Source organism: Amblyomma maculatum, chromosome 7 (assembly GCF_055883805.1).
Source record: "Amblyomma maculatum isolate TAMU_Amacu chromosome 7, ASM5588380v1, whole genome shotgun sequence".
Lineage (NCBI taxonomy): Eukaryota > Metazoa > Arthropoda > Arachnida > Ixodida > Ixodidae > Amblyomma > Amblyomma maculatum.
In genome coordinates this window covers 90,025,780-90,046,626 of record NC_139350.1, presented here as the reverse complement: position 1 = coordinate 90,046,626, position 20,847 = coordinate 90,025,780, and the positions used below count along the sequence as shown (strand labels likewise).

The following is a 20,847-nucleotide window of genomic DNA, read 5'->3' as shown; positions in this document are numbered from 1 at the left end:
CAGAAGGAAGGCGAAGTCTTTAGCCTTGGAGAGCGGTCCACTGATTGGAAGGTTGCGAGACCGGGCGTCAGCGAACCACTTCAGCAGTGCGTCCTCGACGTCCGCGTAGGTCGCCTTCCGAAGGCGCTTTCTAGTCATCGGGTCGGCATTCACGGTAGCACCAAGAATCTTCCTTGCGCTTAGCAATGGTTGAAATGGTCGATTTCGACAGTCCGTACTTCTTGACCAGTTCGCAGTTTTGAGCAAGTTCATTAGCAATGGCCATCTTCGTTGCGATGTCGACAGCTTTCCTTTTAGCACCTGAAGAGGTCGGCGTACAGTCCTCCATCGCACCACGCGCAAGTCAAGCCCTTGGGCTCGCGCGCTGAGGCAGCCTTCAACTCCCCGATCTGGGAAAAGCACGGATGCGGCAACGATATCAACGCAGTGCCATCGCACAGAAAGAATCGACGGCGCAATGCCCTCAACGCGGGGTGGCAACGGAGCAACAAATGGAAAACCGGTTCGAGCCGGTAGAGCAGGCGCCTGACTTCCCGGATTGGCCGACGCAGATCATGTGGATGCATCACAGCAACGCAGGCGGCGCCACTTTCTCTTTCGTCACCGCGCGCGCGCTTTTTTTTTTTTTCGTTTTCATTTTTCAACGCGCGCGTTTTCTTTTTTTACTTTATTTTACCCGCAAAGGAGTGCCGGGGACGCTTTGTGCGCTCTGTGTTCGCGTCGTGCCAGGGGAACACAAAGTGCGCGGAATTCGCCTGCCGCGGGTTCGCTGTCGAGCGAAACCGCGCCAAACACCGCCGGCTCGGTCAACTATGGGGGCCCGACAGCTTTGCGTTCGCTCTAACCGAGGGTTGAGGCCACAACAGTTCGTTCTATGTGAGACTGTGCCATTGCCCCGATATATATTTTGACGGTAGCACCGCCCTCGTTCGTACTAAGCGAGCGTTCGTTATATCTGCGGCTGTTATAAGTGGGCTGGACTGTAGTCATTAGGCAGCATTCCAAGGTTACCCATGTACTATCCTAAAGCATCGTGAAACATTCGACAGAAGAAAACACTCGAGCAAAAGTTTGATCTCTATAAACTACTTTAAGCTCAGGTGGCACAGTTTTATTGCTGATTGCGAGGAATTTGCTGCACGTATGAGGAGTTCTTATGAGAGGCGTGGAAGTGCCATCACAGGTAGCATAGTGGAAGGGAGAGTTCTTATGTATATGGCAGGGCAACACATGGGCTGCTGCTGATCTTTAGAGTTCCCATGCCCTTTGCTGTTAGTGCCCTTTAGAGATTATTAGAAATGAGTTGACAAATGGTAGAAGACCTTTATTGCCGTGAAGAGTTACCTGCAGTGTGATCTGGTTTGCGGTGCGTGCTTTTCTGCCCGATGGTTCCTTGCAGGCGGTGATGGGGCTCCAGTGGTCCCCACACAACCGCTTCCAACTGCTGTCCTGTTCGGCGGACGGCCGGCTATCCGTGTGGGACGCCAGTGTTAGGAGTCTCAAGAGCAGGCACTGCCTGCACTCCGAACAGGCCATCTGTGCCCTTTCCCTGTCGCCCATCAACGAGTCGCTGGTGGTCACTGTTGGCCTTGACGGCAGGCTGGTCTTCTTTGACCTGGCCACAAACAGGTGGGTGATGGGTAGTTTCCCGTGATTGCCTCTAGGGTAGGAAGCACTGCCGTCTGTTCCTGTATTTAGAAGTTGCTTTTTTTTTTTTTTTAATTTCAAAAGCGCTACTTTTCGAAGTACTAAATCAGAAAAACAGGAGCTTTTTTTTTAATTTCAAAAGCGCTACTTTTCGAAGTACTAAATCAGAAAAACAGGAGCTATGTCCTTCGATTTTTGGTCGTTCAGGATTCTTCTGGCAGGTGCTAATCGCAGGTGTCATGACTGGTTACTGATTGGTCGGTGGTTTTTGTGACCTCATGAGGCCACATGTCATGGCCAAGTTGGGAGGCACTGCCAACTTGAACTTTGAAAAGGAGGTTGAGGTTAGAATCCTGTCTTCCAGAACACACTGCCCCTAGGTTATCCTAGTACACTCGTACAGTCGAACCCGGATATATCGAACTCGAAGGGGATCACGAAATAGTTCGATATATCGATAATTCGATATATAGAAATCGACTTGGGACAGCACTTGCGATGCGAAAAAACGATATCGCATTTGTCGCGTAATCAATTCACTCGCATAATGAACCCACCCTTCACTTTTTCACTCGAGAATTTGGGAAAAAAAAAAGCGTTAAGGCGCCAGCTCGCTCACATGCAAGCGATTAAGCGATCTCAGCGAGGAGCCGCAGCGACAGAGCAAAAAATTTCCAACTTGTTGGAACTGCGTCCCTCTGCTGTTCCAGCCACTGCGGCAGCTCGAAACAAGGTTTCTGTGTCGTCGCAGCAGAAATCGCAAGCGTTTTCGCTTGCATGTCGCACTCCGTTTCGGTGGTCTCATCCACAGCTCATTTCTTGGCAGCGTGCCAAGATGCTGCGCAGTCCCGGCGTGTTTATCTTTTTATAGCTCCTGCTGCAAGGAGCGAACTTGGCAGACTGCCCATGATGGCTTGATTGCACAAGCCTGGTTCGATTTATCACTCCGCACTTGGGGGGCGGGCATAGTTCACTGCCATAAAATATTGGAAAGCGTGATACAGTAGCTGCAAATGCTGTTTGAAGCGAAAAATGCTAAAAGCCGGTGTCATGATCGAAGCTGACCGCATGCATTCGTTAATTTATACAGCAAGAATAAACGACTCCCGCAAAAAAAGAAAAAAAGCCGCTTCGTAACGCCATATCTTACGCTACGCCGCGTGTACAGCACAACGATAAAAATAGATGACTCGGGAAAAAAAAAGAAAAAAAAAAGATCTGCCGCTTGTTAACTTCCGCAGGCGCCATAGCCACGTCAGCCGCTGCGCGCAGAGGGTTCGCAACACACGCTGGGGAAAGCCTCTGACGTTCTGTCTGAAAACAGGCTGAGCTGGCTTGGCGCATGCGTAGCGCGTGCTACTGCGAACGAAGGCCGGGAAAGAGAAAGGAGAGAGATAGCTTGGCAAAAGAATGGGCACACCCTTGCACTTCGCTCTGTCGCGTTTTTCCCCACTCGTTCCCACCGGTTCTCTCTGGTTCATTCACGCACATGGCTTGCAAACGTCACGTGCTGGCGCGCAGGAAACGATAATCGCAGATGCGCGCACCTTTGGGGAATGGGCGCGGCGCTGCCCTAGCCGAACTGTCCCCTCTCATTACTTCCGCGCGTGGCTTGAAAACGTCACGCAGCAAACGGCCGAGGGTGATGCGATCATCTTTGGGAAAGGCACACTTTCCAGTGCGTGGTGCGGAGTTCGATATATCGAACGACCGGTGAAATGGAGTTCGATATATGACGCGGCTTTCCTATACTTTTACATGGGATTTTCAAAGGGATATTCCGTGAGTTCGATATAACCGAAATTCGATATATCCGGGTTCGACTGTATACAAGTTGGTTGAAGCAAGCGTTTGCAGCTGTCTTCTTTTTTCGTGAGGAGGATCATGATGTATGCGTCACGTGGTTTGACTGTATAAACTGGCATGAAAAACAAAGTGAATTCAATCTGCTTTGAAATAGGAAGCCAAGTCCTTCGTGGCAGTTGTCTATCAGAGGCCGAGATACGCAATGCCAAGTGGTGTGAACAGTGGGCAAGAAGACAGTAATGTCATCTACCATGTACCTTATTTACTTGAATGTAACGCGACTGTGAATATAGCGCGGGGGGCGACTTGGCATAATGCCTAATGGGAAAAAATAAAGCCACGAATATAACGCGGAATAAGCGCTTAAAAAAGTACAGTTGAATCCCGCTATAACGAAATTCACGGTGCACGAAAAAAAATTCGTTCTCGCGGAACTTCGTTATCGCAAAAATTTGACGTGAAACGCAGAAAGAATTGCCCAAGCAGCAGCAAAGGCGTTTAATGCCAAAAATCTGTAAGCTTGGTTTGCTTACGCTTCACGGCGAGCAACGCCGTCACGCGATTTTCGCACTCGGTCAGCAAACCCATTGCAACATCGTCGTCTCGGACAGCAACGAAATTCCTGATGACATCAAAAGCGTCCATCACCTGTACGGCGGTTGCCGCAGCCGGCGCTTCTTGTACGTCGTCGTCTTCTTCATCGGAAGAGTCCTTATCATTCCGGGCAGCTTTTATGATCTGCTCATCACTCACATCTTCGTGAACAACAACACAAGCGTCAGCGCCGATGTATTCGTCGAGCTCGAGATTAGGCGGCACGGTTCCTATTTCTCCCAGCGTTTTCCAGGCGGCCGCGATCCCCGGAGCCGGTGACGCCTCTTCGTCGTCGTCTGTAACGCCTGGTGTTAGGCCAGCAGAGTGTACGGGTCGACCTTCGGCAAATCCGGCGTGCCTGAAACAGTTCACAATTACTGAGCGCCCCAGTGTGCTCCAGGCAGCAGACAATCTGCAGTGCCACGTACAAGTCCACCTTCGTGTCTCGGCCGGTTTCAGTGTTAAAAAGCAGCCGCTGAATTAACCTCCCGCGGTAAGCGCGCTTCAGGCTAAGAATCACGCCCTGATCGAGAGGCTGTAAGACAGACGTGCAATTGGGAGGGAAAAACCTCAGCTCCGTGTTAGTGAGCTTGACTTCGTCGGAGTGATGCGCTGAACAATTGTCCAAAAGCAAGCAAACTTTACGGCCCTGCCGCTTCATGTCGCGGTCGAATGCCATCATCCACTCGGTGAAAATAGCGCGGGTCATCCATGACTTGTTGTTCGCCTTGTACTGCACAGGTAGGCTACGAGTTCCCTTAAAAGCGCGGCTTAGCACTTTTGCCTATGACTAACGGCGGACGCTTGTCCGAGCCATCCATGTTTGTGCAAAGCAGCACTGTGATGCGTTTTTTGCTGTGTTTGCCGCCGTGACAGCGCTGCCCCTTGAAGTCGAGCGTCCTAGCCGGCAACATCTCGTAGAATCGCCCGGTCTCGTCGGCGTTGTAAATGTCTGCAGGCGCGAAGTTGCTTAAAATTCCGGCCATGTTACTCGCCTTCCAAGCAGCTGCTCCGTCCACGTCTGCTGACATTGACTCGCCGCACAACACTTTTCCAACGATGTTATAGCGGGCCTTGAAACGGTTTAGCCAGCCAATGCTGGCTTTAAAATCATCAATGCCAAGTAGGCATGCATAGTTCAAGGCTTTCTGCTGGACGATGCTTCCGGACAGGGGGACGTTGCTGGCTCGTGCTTCCACAAACCACGCATGCACTGCTTTGTCCAACTCTTCATGGAGGGGCCGCGTCACCTTTTTGTGCTTCGAGGATGTGCCTGAAGCAAGTGCCATTCTCACGCTGTCCTTATTGCCTAGAATCGTTGACAGCGAACTTGCAGGAATTCCGAAGTCTTCAGCAATTGCCGCTTTCTTCCTTCCGCTTTCTGCTTGGGCGATTATTTGAGCTTTTTGCACAAGGGAAAGAGTTTTGCGTTTTTTCACTTGCGTTGCCATCGTGTCCTGCGGATGAAAACTCGTCGTTGTCGAAGAGAAAGGCAGCGAGTGAACAACGCGACCACGACACAAAGCCAAAATGGCGGAACTGCAATCACGTGATTTCATGCTTAATGTGGCTTTGGATTTGACTTGGACTTCTCGCCAATAAAACTAGTTTCGGTTTCGATTTTGAACGCGAAAATTTCGTTGAAGCGGAAACGCTCTGCAAAAATGGTTCGTTGTGCAGAGAAATTTAGGCCATTAATTCTTATAGGATACTCGCGGGGAATAAAAAATTATTCGTTGTCGCGGAAATTTCGTTGTGGCGGTATTCGTTGTGGCGGGATTCAACTGTATCTTAAATAGACATTATGGCCCTCTCAGTCTCATCAAAAACTCTCATTCATCGTCGTCATCGGAAGCCTTTTCGGTCAGGCTGACATTTAAAAATCACCTCCCGCAACACACGCCACCCACATGTGGTAGATTAGTTAACGTCTAGTCATCAAGCTGTCGCAGAATTTGATTTCTTCTGCTATCAGACAGCTTTTTTGATGCTAGCGTCGTATTGTGTACGGCGCGTTGCCTCGTGCAAAATGTGATAACGATAGAACCGCGCTAATCCCCTGCGAAAGACTCAACAGGCGCGTGATAAAGGTGACGTGATTCTGAACCTAGAAGCAAAATGCTCAACGCTTTGACTTTGGATAGGTGCAAAGCAAGGCACCAGTGTGCTGTGCGATGTCTGAGCACGTTAAAGAACCCCAGATGGTCGAAAATTTCCTTAGCCTTCCCCTGCAACGTCGTTCATAGCCTGAGTCTCTTTGGGACATTAACCCCATAAACCAAACCAAGATTGATTTTTAATTCTTAATTCCACCGCAAACTACTTAGAGGTAAGTGTTGAGAAAACATAGTACCTGTTAAGGGGGGATAGTGGTCTTGAAACTATTCTCCTTATTTACCAATCACAATTGGTGCAACTTGGTGGGTTTGTGCAGTTTTTTGTGCAGATTTCAAAACTGCAATTATTTCTTGTGATCCAGTTATTTCATGAGATAATTACCCCAATTTATCTAAATCTTACAAGAACAATTAAAAAATGACCACTGAAGAAAGAAAAATTTCAGATAACACATTGCTGGACACAATGTTGCAAGCAGTTTTTTGATTGAGCAGTTATTTCTTGTTTTATTGCATAACAAAGATCAACTTAGGACAGGTAGTAACCGCAGATCCGGACCATGAAAAGGAAATAACAAGAAGAATAAGATTGGGATGGAGCGCATTTGGCAAGCACTCGCAGATTATGACTAGCAGCTTACCGGTATCGCTCAAGAGGAAAGTATACAACAGTTGCATCTTGCCTGTACTCACCTATGGGGCTGAAACGTGAAGGCTAACTAAGAGAGTTCTACTCAAGTTGAGGACAACCCAGAGGGCTATGGAACGAAAAATGGTATAGGTAACATTAAGAGATAGAAAGCGTGCAGAGTGGGTCAGAGAAATAACTCAAGTTACCGACATTCTAGTGGAAATTAAGAAGAAGAAATGGACATGGGCAGGACATGTAGTGCGAAGAGAGGATAACCGATGGTCGCTGAGGGTAACAAACTGGATTCCAAGGGAAGGAAAGCGTAGCAGGGGGCGGCAGAAAGTTAGGTGGGCGGATGAGATTAAGAAGTTCGCAGGAGTCAAGTGGATGCAGCTAGCACAGAACCGGGTTAAGTGGAGAAATATGGGAGAGGACTTCGCCCTGCAGTGGGTATAATCAGGCTGATGATGATGATGAAGATCAAAGGTCAAAATATAGCATATAATGGTCACAAAAAAAAAAAGCCATTTTAAAAATTTTGAACAAGAAATTAAAATATCTACTTGCAACATTGTGTGCTCCACGTATTTGGCTTCATGCTGAAAAAGAAATTTATTACTCTATCTGCAATAGGTGCGGATATATTGAGGCCGCAGAACTGCAAGATGTTGACAATACATGTTTTGAGAAAAGAGCAAAAAAAGAAACAAGATTATTTAACGGACATTCACTGGTGCAATGTATACATTTACAATTTAAAATGGCTGGAAACCTCCAGGAATGTAGTCTCTTTGCTTTCCAGCTTCCAAGTGTCTCCTCTTTCATTTTAATTTGCAGTTGCAGCACATTCAGTTGTCACTTTTTCGGCTGTGCGAGTCACATGCAGGTAGCGATTTTTTATTTTTTTTAATGTGTCGTTTTGCCACGTCCTCGCAAAGACCACGGTGAGGAACGTTCATTACGGAAAAGAAATGTAATTTGGAGCTGTTTGCTGCTTCCCAGTGCTCTGCATTCTACGGGAAGAGTGCATTCACCAAGGACTATGAACGAGGTCCGATCGGCACAAATGCGTGGCGAGCTCTACGAAGATGTGTCCCGCAGTTTGCGCATTAGAGAATACAGTTTACGCATTGGAGAATAAGTTTGACAGCGATTTCTTATCCACGTTCACCTTTTTCATCGCGAATATTGCCGCCGTATGTTTTACGCTCTCTATCTCTGCAAACTGTTTAGATCTGACAATTGTAACTTTGTCTCGCCAAACGGACTGTCCTCCGCGCTGTCGTCATCACGTAAACAATCAGACTGCCGCTTCGTTGCCGCGAATTCAAGCTTTTTCTGTTTTGAGCTTATCTTTCTGCCCATTTGCTGCCTGCGATATCACTGTGTCGCGGCGGGTGCGACCGCTTGCAGTAGCAGTCTCCCGTGCACAGTACTCCCGTGCTGGGGAACTCTGGCCTCGTACGCCCGATCAGGCTCGTACGCCCGATCGTTCGGTGCACAACTTTCATTGACCTGAGCGTGCACACTTGGGGCAGGGCATGACTTGAGATGATTAATCAACAATTTTTTTTCTCTTTTTTTTTCACAAATTCTTGTCATGAATGCACCTCTCGATTCGGAACCAAGCGCAGCCGGCGTCATGTCTCTGCAGTCTCCCCGTGGCATGGGCGCACCGAGCAGACGCCGTCAGCCAGCACCACCAATACGGTGACGCCCTGTTGTCACGTGCACCCCGAAAGCCAATGGGATTGCAAATGCCACGCTTTTTTTTTTTTGCTATTTTTTTTGCTATTTTTTATGCGACCAATGGGCAAATGTAAACAGCAGAGGCGGCAATTTGAAGGCGAAAGGCTGCTCTTTCGAATGAGACCAAGATGGCTACACGGCCGCACACAAAATGGGAGGTACGCCTTGCGGAAAATGGTTGTTTCGGGGGCCATTTTCGGCCCAAATTCAGGTGACATCGATTATATAAATTGGCATTGTGACTAAAATAGCGATCCTAGAGATGAAAAACTTAGCAGATAGGCAGATTAAGAGCTACTGATTTCGCAAATCATATTTTCTGAAGTGATTTTTTCCCTATTTTTGGTCCAAAAGACCCGCGTCCCCCCTTAAAGTTTGAATATGATACAGGTGCTGTCAACAGCAAATGGAAGGCGTGACAGCATAGCAAACAGTGTCGCGGTGCTGTCAAACGCTGGTTGTGGTATTTGATTGGCTCGATCACCAGGTTTCCTCTTGCGCTATTAGAAGACCTTTACTTTATGTAATCTGCCTATCACATAAGGTGGCTCAATCGGGTTATTGCTTGTCAAATGCAGCACCAGGCTGTTTGATCGCGGTCGCCCGCAGCTGCTTTTCGACAGGTAAAATGAACACCCTTGTACTGTGCGATGTTGGTGCTTGGTAAAAAACCCCAGGTGGTTGAAATTATCCGGAGCCGTTCAGTATGGCATCCTTCATAGCCAGAATCGTTTTGGGACGTTACACACCATCAAAACAAACCAGAACAAATCAGACTGGTGTTCCAAAGTGGTTCAAAGGCAGAGTCACATGTACTGTGTCTAAATATCCATGATTGGGTGTGAAAAGGTTAATGCTTGGTCGCATGCTTTGTTCTGCAGATGTTCTCACACCACTTAACACATTGCCAGGCTAGATGGTGAAGGTTTCTTAAGGGGGGACCCAGGTCTTTGCATCCGAAAATCAGTCAAAAAATTTTATTTTCAATCTTCTCGTTTTCGCGATTGAGATCTTTCCGCAGCTATCTCCGTAGTTTCGTTGAAAAATATCGCCTAATTTGCGCGTTACAGCGTTCCAAAAACGAGAATCTGCGCGTGTGGCCCTTTAAACTGAGATCAAATCGCGCCGAATTTTATCTTCCGCGGTTCGAGAAATGCGCGATCTGCGGGCATAATCTTAGTGTTGTTTGAAAGATCACAATTCAGGCCATTCCTATATCTCAGTTGGTGACCATGAGCGAGCCCACCGAAGAGAAAAACAAAGGAGAAAAATCTTGTGAAACACGCCCCGCTATTGGACTCCCACTGCATGTGAGCAAAATGGCGAGCTTTGGTTGGCTGGCGGCGTCGACTGCTCGCGTTCCGGCGCCATTTTGAAAAGGTCTCTCCTTTAGGCCTAGTCGGCCTAGTGCCGTTCCTCATTGTAACCACAACACAAAATGCGCAATACTAAGATTCACGCTTCAATATTAGCCTAAAAAAAAGCAGTGAGAGGAGATAAACGCGCCGGGGGCGCTGCATTGCTGCATCTGGTTATCTAATCAATGATGAAGCGCTGACGCGGAGCGTCGAGTCCGCAATGACCTAATAACTGCGTAGCATAGCTGGTCGTGCTCAGTGCGACAGCGAGGAGCGACACGATCTGCCGCGTACGGAATTGTGATGGTGCAGATGAGCAAGTGCAGCTTTCAACGCCGGGATAGATCGCCCTGTGAGACAGTGCCGCGACCAGCCACAGAGGCAGTTGCGAAGCAGTGTCCTGCGACGTGCGGAAAATAGAGAAGATTGCGTGGAACCCCAAATCTTGTCGAAATAAACTTTCTTCTGAATGCTATGCGGTGCAAGACGAGCAACGTTCGCTTATCATTAGTTGCAGGCAACTGCGTTTACAGCATGAACGTGAGAATGGCGATCGCGCGCCAGAACTTGGCACCAACTTTTGTGGAGGTCACGATGCAAACGCACTTGTCTTGGTGGCGGCCTCTGGACCATGCGTTCCGTTCGCCGGAATTTTCATTCTTTGAGGGCGAATATATCGATGGTAAATTATGCACTGACATCAGAAGCTAGTCAGAACCTACTTTCATGAGTTACTGTTAGCTTTGGTGCTTCAAAAATTTATCAACACGTTTTTCATCAATTTCTCAAAATCAATATATTGAGGACGGTACATGTTTGGAAGTGTGATATCTCTGGTTCTACTTATGATATTGCTATAATTCCTTTTGCACCAGAAAGGTAAACTCATGCACAGTGCAAAAATATAAATGAAGTTGTGGTATTTAATGAGGAAAGTTTTAAAAAATTACATGTTTTCTGGAGTTTCAAGGTGGCTTTTTTGTCTTTGAACTTTGACAAGCCGTAACTTTGGTTAAAATGGAGCCAGGACATTCAATCTTGATTTTTGCATTCTCTGTGTGTTCTAAATTGATTTGATTAGTCAGTTTTCATTATAACTCCTGTAGTTTTACTGACAGTTCACCTGCAAACAAAGAGCATAAAGTGCTCAATATCTTCAGAACTAAATGGCTTACATAAAATTATTGTGCATATTTGAAATCAGCACAAAAAGCTGCATAAATGGGGCAGCTTTCATCAAAATCCGCCAGTAAATAAAAAATATTGTCTTAAGACCAGGGTCCCCCCTTAACAAGTCAGTCAGCGCAATGATGCGGACACAGGAAGAAATACACGACAGGCACCGTCCTGTCCTGTGTATTCTTTCCTGTGTCCGTGTCGTTAAAGAACCCCAGGTGGTCGAAATTTCCGGAGTCCTCCACTACGGCGTCTCTCATAGCCTAAGTCGCTTTGGGACGTTAAACCCCACAAACCAAACCAACCAACCATTAATGTAGCGCTGACTGACTTATCACACCACATTGCCAAGTTCTTGTTCCAGTATGGTTCCATTGTTGCCCTTCCCCATTCTCAGGAAAGCACTGATTATGCCCTGGTGTTGTGTGCTTGCACAGGGAGCAGGCGAGTGTCAGCGCTCCTCACTGCCTGGAGTCGGTGGCATTTCTACCGGATGGCCAGCGGGTGGTAGCCGGTGCCACCTCTGGCCAGGTGTTCCTGTATGACCTGCGAAGTGCGCGCCAGACTCCACCCTCCATGCTGGGGAAGCACGCGGCACCCGTGACGGCCATCGCCACCATGCAGAGAAACGAGGCACAGGTGGGAACCCTAGTGGGGGGGACCTGTTTGGAGTAAACAAATACACTTGGGTCCTTATTCCGAGTTTGCGTCATTATTGAAAGTACCGCTCCTCCCTCAAGTCAGATGACTTGAGGTCGGGGAGATAGTGGAACTTTCGATAAAAAACACACTCGGAATGCGAATTCTGGAGAGCGTCTGGAAGAAAGCATTGGGGATTTCAGTCCTCTCTGACTTTGTAGTCCAGTATGCATATTTACTGAAGGCTGTATCAAGGCCCCTCACTTTTTCATATATACAGTCAAATCTCGATATAACGAATCCTGCGGGACCGCAGAAAATTATTCACTACTTTGAAATATTGTAATGAAAAATCTGCGATTAGTATAAGCCAGTGGTCAAACCTAGGTATGCAAAGGACATACCTTGGCAGTGGGCACGTGTGTAGACAAGTAAAACCTCAAATGAAAGTGTTGTACTAACTCCAAAGCTTATTTATTTGAAGAAATGAATTATTTTCTTCTGCCGCGTGCAGCAAACACGACCGTGCACTACATTACAGCACATACGCCTTCCACTTTGCGGGACACCTCGTCGCATGTGTGATTGCACCAAGCGATAAAAGTACGGACTTTGTCTATGTGCAAAAAAAAAAAAAAATGAGTTCAATATGACCTCGTCTTCAATACTCTCTGAAGTTTGAAAATCTTATCTCAGTCTTTCAACATGATTGTGGCGGTCGATGGGGCAATGCTACCTGTCTGTAGAGGCCGAATCGCTTTTTCCCTGTGTCTATTTCTTGCAGTGAAAGCGGCTGCGTTCATATCTTCTTGGCACTTCGCTGGCTAATATCATCGCTAATCTCGCACAAACTTCGCAATAAGATAATCCGCGTCATAAAGAAAAAACTTCCAGCACGAACGACCGACCCACGTACGACACACAAGAAAAAAACGCAGGCGGCTAGGCCTGCTGGCTACTGCGTAATAAACCATAGCTTCATGGTGGAGCTAGGAGCTGGTACTAGATGTGCTGATGATGATAGCTACAGCCCACGGACCATACACACAGAAACGGCGGTTTGTTTCATGCGAGAGTTGCAAGCTGCAGCGCTGTTAATTGTAGCCGAATTCGTAATACTGATGTTTCAAAATTATAGAAGAAATAAAATTTATTCGTTATTTTGAAATATACGCTATTTTGAAATTTATAATTGTGAAATAGTTTTACATTGAAAACAGCAAATCTGCCGGGGATTCTTAAAAAAATTCGTTAATGTGGTGTTTGTAGTAACGAGATTTCACTGTATTGCTCATGTAGTGCATATTTATTGCAGCCTACACCAAGGTCCCTCGTCAGATTTTCAAGATTTCTTTTTTTGCTTCCGTAAACAACTCGATGAGCTCTTTTCGGTGGTGTCGTTCAGGGTCTGAGGGACTTATTTTTCTGGCTTTGGTATGGGACACTGCCTGCACTTCAATCTATAAATACAGTAAAAGGTCATAATGCAAATTTCAAAGAATTGGAAAAACAATACTTAGAATTGTCTGTCACGCTGTAGGCTTGCTGGCCTAGCTGGTCGCATGTACATGCGCTGATTCTCCACTTAGTGTCATTTTTTGTGTGCTGCTACCGTGAGCAGGCGGCGCACATTTCATATGCTGCTTTTTTTGTATAGTTGTTACAGTTTCGGTGCACATATTTAGCGCTAAGCTAATTGCTTCGTCTTTACAATGAACTTTTTTTTGTCAGTAATATGCGAAGTTTACTTATCACTAGGTACAGTAGAATCTCGGTGATACGAACTCGGCTGATACGAAATTCGGTGTGATACGAATTCATAAAATTCCCCGGCCGAATTGCATTGCGTTCAGTGGGCAAAAAATCGGATGTTCCGAACACTTTTTCTTTTCGCTACGGGTGATACGAACTTTGGTATCACGACTGGTCGAGGCCCACGCGCACACGCACAGCGAGAAAAGCGTGCGCTGCGGCGCAGCACTGATAGCACGGATCACGCACACGCACGCGAAAGAAGAAAAAAAAAATACAGCGGGAAAAAACTGGCTTGGCAACCCGCGGCAGCAGCGAAGTTGGCGAAGGAAGACGGCGATATCTTGCCCCCCCTTCCGCTCTCTCTCTTCCCGCATTTTGTTTTTTTTTTTTAGTTGTGTGCACGGCCTTGCGGCCCTCTCCACATTTCTCCGCCGCCCGGAGTCTCCGCTGCAGCGGCAACACGTTGCTACACATTGCTTCGTTTTCTCGTTTGTTGAGGCTGACAACACGTTGATAGCGCGTCGTTTTGTGATCATCACGGCAACGCGAAAAGGTACATCATACTGCAATGTCACGGAAGAGAAAGGCGCTGACCTTTAAAGACAAATTGGAAATTTTAAATAAGGTGGACAAAGAGCCGAAGAAAAAGCGCACTGACATGGCCAAGGAGCTAGGTCTGCCGCTGTCAACGTTGTCAACGATCGTTGATCAGCGCGACCAAATTATGCAGAATGTGCACCACTTCGCGATGAATTCTAAAGCTAAAACTGCCCACCATGTGAAGTTGGAAGAGGTTCTTCTAACGTGGTTCAGAGAGGTCACGGCGGCCGGCGTCAACATCGATGGAAAAGTGCTTCGTGAGAAGGCAGCGGACATCGCACTCACACTTGGAATTGATGACTTTCAGGCCTCCAGTGGATGGATTCACCGGTTCAAGGTGCGTCATAATCTTTCCTACAAGACCGTTTGTGGCGAAGGAAAAAAAGTCGACGCCTCCGCCGTGGAAGACTGGATGACAACCACACTGCCGTCTTACATAGCGGGATATGAGGCACGTGATGTTTTTAATGTAGATGAAGCAAGGCTGTTTTACAATCTCCAGCCCGAAAAAAGTTTGTGCTTTAAAGGCGATGCCTGCCGGGGCGGACAAAAGAGCAAACAACGTATCACAGTTTTGTTTTGTTGCAACGCCGACGGATCGGAAAAGATGCCCCTGACAGTCATTGGCAAATATCAAAAGCCCCGATGCTTTAAGGTTGATTGCCCTGCGTCTACAAGGCGAACAAAAAAGCATGGATGACGTATTCTTTGTTTATGGAATTCGTCACGTACCTCGACCGCAAGATGTCTTGCCACAACAGAAAAATAGTTTTGCTGCTGGACCAGTGTACCGCCCATCCAAAACAAATGACACTACAGAGTGTTAAGGTGGTGTTCCTGCTCCCGAACGCAACAAGTCATTTGCAACCACTGGATGCTGGGATTATAAGGAATGTTAAGCACCATTTCAAAGCTTTGTTGGTGTGCCGCCTCCTCGCGAAGATTGAAAGGAAAGACGCGAATCTCCAGATCACTCTTCTGGACGCTGTGCATTTTCTTGCAATTGCCTGGGATTGCGTCGTTCCTACGACCATCGCCAATTGTTTCGCGAAGTGTGGGGTTTTCAAATCCGCTGTGGCTACTGCCTCGCAAGTGCCAGACCCGATTCCCATCGATGTCTGGAATCAACTTGACGTCGACTGTTGCGTCAACGATTTCGCCACCGCGGACGACGACCTCGCCACCTGTGGTCTCCGCACGGTTGAAGATATTGCGGAGGAAGCGTCATCACAGCCTGGCATTCCATGTAGTGACGAAGATGACGACGACCAAAGCGTTGGTGACCCACCGCCGACGGCAGCAGAAACGATGCACGCCATCGATGTTCTGCGGCGCGCCGTGACCTCAGAGTCTGTGCGGGAGAAGACAGTGGCCCAATTTTTCAGTTTTCAAAACTCTGTTATCAGATCTCGCGGAAAAGAAGGTGCAGAAGGATATACGCGATTTCTTTCAACGAAAATAAATATTTCGTATCTGTTGGAAGGCTTGAAAACGGATTTTGCTCGTTTTTTGGTGATACGAAATTTCGGGTGATACGAAAATTTTCGTCTCCCTTTGAATTTCGTATCACCGAGATTCTACTGTACAATGAATGTAATCACCCCGCAGGGGGCACCTGTTAAAGCAGGTGTTTGTGTGTTTTGTGCGACACCATGGACCCCGAGCACCCACGCTTAGCCGTGCGTGGCATCGTCGTGTCTAGGGAAAAGGGGATCCTGATGGTCGAGCCGATGCCGAGTGTGTGGACCTTTAAGGCCCCTCGGCGGAGGCAACACACCACTTTGGCCCACGCTTCCCATAGACGGCACCTTCGGGCTGACCTACCCGGGGAAATCGGCAGTTGTCTTTTCCTATCCTCCCCTCCATCTTTCACTTTCCTATCTTCTTTCTCTGAACTTTTCTGTCTTCTCCTCCCTTCTCGCTTTTTCCTTTTTCCTGGCGGCGAGGGTTAACCTTGTGTGGCTAACCACCCTGCGTTACGCCGTATTTGGTTATAGTCAGAGTGTACAGCTGACGTGGCCAGGACTTTGTACAAGCTCCTTTCCCGTCCCCTTGTTGGGCTCCATGGTGGGTGGCTGCCACTTTGGCCGAAAAATATCACATTTTATGGCTGCTTCTTTTTCTGGAACTGATCGCCCTCTCAAAAGAGGGCGGACCGATGTAATCCATGAATTTTTCCAAAAAAAACAAAGAAGTTTCCCAAAGTACTATGTGATACATAGTGAAGAAGAGCAAAAATCAGCGAGAATTATCTCCCCATTCATAGTTGAGAAATCACTGACAAGTGCACTAGGTGCAGGTTAAAGGATGAAAAAACTGGCAAGTGGAGACCTACTGCTAGAATTGAAAGACTGCGGGCAATACTCGAAACTGTCCAACATTGAGTCTATCTGGGACATACCTGTCTCGATCACTGCTCATCGATCACTGAACACTGTCCGAGGTGTGATTTCAGAAAATGATTTCATACACTTAAACAGAAAAAGAACTGTTAGAAGGACTTGCTGATTAGAACGTTGTAAATGTCCAGAGGATTAAGATAAAAAAAGAAAACAAAGAAATCCCGACGAAGCATATTGTCCTTACATTTGCTTCCAGTGCTCTCCCTGACACCATAAGTGTTAGACATTATATACCGAATCCTAGACGATGCTTCAACTGCCAGAAATTCGGCCACGGCTCACAGAGTTGTCGCGGTCGCCGAACTTGTGCGAAATGCGCTTCAAAAGAACACTCAACTGACGAATGCACCGAAACCACATTGCAGTGTGCTAACTGTGAAGGAGAACACCCTGCTTATTCAAGATCTTGCCCCACGTGGAAAACTGAAAAAGAAGTAATCACTATCAAAATAAAAGAAAACTTGTCATATAAAGAAGCGCGACAAAAACTGGCTACTACTCCTGCTTTTCAGTTCACTGCAAAACTAAGTTATTCTGGTATGGCACGACGGTGCGGGGTGCCACACCAGCATTTAGCACCTGCCCAGGCCACACAGAGCCTCGGACAGGGCTACCCGCGCCCCAGGTGGAAGTGGCTCATGCTGCTCCCCCACCTCCATCTCAAAAGAAGGCTATGCAGCCCTCCGAGTTGACAAGCCTGAAGGTCTCTCCTCATGAGGCGAGGCCTGATACGAAAGAACACTTATCTGGGGCGCGCTGCCTCTGAAGAGGAAGCAATGGACACGAGCCCCGGTAGGGCTGTGCCTTCGACGTCAGACGGACGGCGGCACAGCTTAGACCGTCAAAAAAAAGACAGGCCCCGAGTCGTTGGACCAAAAAAACCTAAGCTAGTTTTCACATTTTTCATAATATAAGATGGCGTGTATAATACATTGGAATTGTAGAGGACTACTAAATAATTACAGCGACATAAAGGACATCCTGGCTACATTCTCCCCATTGGCTTTATGTCTCCAGGAAACCAACTTAGGTCATCAGAACAAAAATTTCCATAAGAATTATAAAATCATCCGCCGGGACCGGGAGCTGTCCAGCAGACTCTCGGGGGGTGTAGCCATCGTCATGAAAACTGGAGTCGCTGCTCAGGAGCTGACTCTTAATACCAGACTTGAAGCGGTAGCAGCCACATTATTAACACATAAAACCATCACAGTATGTTCAGTATACCTCCAACCACACCTCAAGATAACACTAGATGATTTAGAAGACCTTTTACAACAGCTTCCCGAGCCATATCTTTTAGTTGGTGATTTTAATGCTCATTCGTGTCTTTGGGGCAGCGAGCAAACAGATACTCGTGGTCAGCTTATAGAAGATTTTATTTTATGCAGCAGCGTGTGTCTCCTAAACTCTGGCAATCCAACATACTACTCCCCAGCCACAGGCAAAGCGAGTTGTTTAGATCTGTCTTTTAGTTCACCGTCTATTTTTACCGATTTTAAATGGGAAGTTTTAAATAATCCATACGGAAGCGACCATCTTCCTGTCATGATCAGCTTATCATCCTCACCATCAGTCATCCCGACAAAACCCAGGCGGTGGAAACTGCATTTAGCTGACTGGTCTTTGTTCAGGTAAGAAGCCAGTCTAAATGAAATAGATTCAGAGAAAAGTGATATAGACAAAATGAATGAAATGTTTACAGCATGCATTCTTGCGGCAGCACGTCTATCTCTGCCCAATCCACAGGAGTAGTGCACCAAAACCACAAAGTCTGGTGGACACAGGACTGTAAAAAGGCCAAAAAAGAACAAAATAAAGCCTGGGGTATTTTTCGGAGATACCCAACCCATGAAAATCTGACAGTTTTTAAAAAAGCAAGAGCCAAAGCTCGATATATTCGTCGTAATGCCGAAAAAAAATCATGGCAGAAGTATGTCACATCTATAAACAGCTCCACAACATAAAAAAAATGTGGGAACAGATTCATAAACTAAATGGCAGCTTCTCCCCATTCACAATGCCAATCCTCACAGCTCCTAATACACAGACAAGCATTGAAGAACAAGCTAATATACTAGGGGAGCATTTCCACAAAATTTCGAGTTCTGCACACTATACAGAAACATTCTTAAAGTACAAGGACAGGATTGAAAAATATAGGCTTCCTAAGAGGGGCAGCACGAACACACCATACAATAGGTTGATTACGCTGCAAGAACTGAAGGATGTTCTCGCTTGCGGTAAAAAAACTGCACCTGGTCCTGATGAGATTCATTATGAGATGCTCGCCCATCTATCAGAAGCATCTGTAGAAGTGCTTCTGAAGTTTTTTAACAAAATCTGGGTACTAGCTAAAATACCGGAGGCTTGGAAAAGAGCCATAATTGTGCCGTTCCTAAAACCTGGCAAGCCGCCGACCTGTCCCAAGAGTTAAAAGGCCTATAGCCCTAACTAGTTGTTTAGCAATTTTGAAAGTATTTTAAACACTAGATTAACCTTTATTTTAGAATCATAATATTCATCATATTTTAGAACTTCTTAATATTCATCAGTGCGGTTTTAAGAAAGGATGCTCAACTACAGACCACCTAGTGCGCCTCGAAAACACTGTCCGCGAGGTGTTTATACATAGACAGCATTGTCTCGCTGTTTTCTTCGATCTAGAAAAGGCATATGATACAACTTGGAGATTCGGCATCCTACGTGATCTAGCAGCTTTGGGCATCCGTGGTCGAATGCTCAATGTTTTAAGACTGTCTTTCACATCGTTCATTCCAAGTGCGCCTCGGTACCACCTTGTCAAGAAGCTTCATTCAGGAGAATGGGGTACCTCAGGGGTGCATTCTAAGCACAACGCTTTTTGTTGTAAAAATCAATTCCATTACCAATGAAATCCCAAATTCCATTATGTGTTCACTCTACGTAGATGACCTCCAGATAGCCTGCACCTCTTCCAATATATCAACATGTGAGAGACAAACACAAATAACAATAAATAAACTAGTGGCATGGGCCGACAAAAATGGGTTTCAGTTTTCCCCACAAAAGACGGTGGCAGTTATGTTTTCACTCAAACGGGGTATTCAGAACAACCCTGTCTTGCACTTAAATAGAACCGAATTACCACTAAAAGAAGAGCACAAATTCCTAGGCATTACTTTCGATAAAAAACTCACATTTCTACCTCACATAAACACACTAAAAAAGAAAGCCTCAAAATCTCTTGACATACTGAAAGTTCTTTCGCGGAAACATTGGGGTTTCGACAGGGCATGTCTTTTGCATGTATACCGTTCTGTTGTACGCTCCCGCGTGGACTATGGGAGTATAGTGTACGGTTCAGCTAGTCCTTCATATCTAAAAAAACTGGACCCAGTACATAACTTAGGCCTGCGCTTTGCATGCGGTGCATACAGAACATCCCCTATAAGCAGCCTGTATGTAGAAACAAATGAGCCTTCACTGGAAGACAGACGAATAGCCCTCACATGTGCTTACATTCTAAGAATAAGGTCACAGAAAAAACACCTCTGTTATCCAGTTGTCACAACTTGCCCCTCTCGATTAATTTTCGCAAATAAACCCAAAGCAACAAGGCCACTGATCATGCGATTCGAAGGCATGTGCAGTGAGCTGCAGATCCTGGACACCTTGCCTGATGTCGCACAAAACAACAGCCCTCTACCTCCATGGTACAGTCTTCCTGCAATCTGTGACCTCACTCTCACACAGTTCCAAAAACTAAAACCCCACAAGAGCACATTATTCAGGAATTCCTAAATTTGCAGGAAAAGTACAAAAACTTCACAGACTTTTATACCAATGGATCTAAAACTGCTTTGTACACTGGAAGTGCAGTTATGCGAGGAGATTCTGTGGAAATCATAAGACTTCCACACTGTGAGTCTATTTTCACTGCTGAATCCTATGCCATTTCTGTTGCCTTAGAAAAAATATTAAAAGAGAATGTCATAAACAGCATTATATTTACAGACTCCCTAAATGTTCTCACAGCTCTAAATTCCAGAAATGCAGCCGCTCCTTTACTCGGCAACATAATACACAATATAACAACAGCCATAGCTCGAGGATACAACGTAAAAATCTGCTGTGTCCCGAGTCACGTGGGCATTAAAGGCAATGAGAGAGCAGACACATGTGCTGCTAAAGCTCGCAACAAGCAAATAAAGAGTATAAGCATACCTTACAAAGACTGTACGAAACTTGTACATCTCAAATTAAAAGAAAAATGGCAGTCTGCCTGGGACAGTGAAGTGGGAAATAAACTACACTTAGTAAAGCCCATTTTGGGAGAATGGATGTCGTGCCGGCATCAGGAGCGTTTTATAGAGGTAATCCTATGCCGTCTG

The 20,847-nt window shown here is 46.5% G+C and overlaps 1 protein-coding gene across 2 annotated transcripts in view; it reads left to right on the top strand.

Annotated features, from left to right (window-relative positions):
- Positions 1–20,847, top strand: part of LOC146183926 (protein NEDD1-like) — a 99,997-nt gene that overhangs the window by 18,853 nt on the left and 60,297 nt on the right. For both annotated transcript variants that reach the window (XR_014708817.1, XM_084609244.1), the window contains exons 5-6: positions 1,400–1,629; positions 11,516–11,717. Coding sequence is in view for 1 of the 2 variants with exons in the window: in XM_084609244.1 (XP_084465370.1) it covers positions 1,400–1,629; positions 11,516–11,717 (432 nt within the window). In the remaining variant the exon portion in view is untranslated. The remainder of the gene's footprint in view (positions 1–1,399; positions 1,630–11,515; positions 11,718–20,847) is intronic.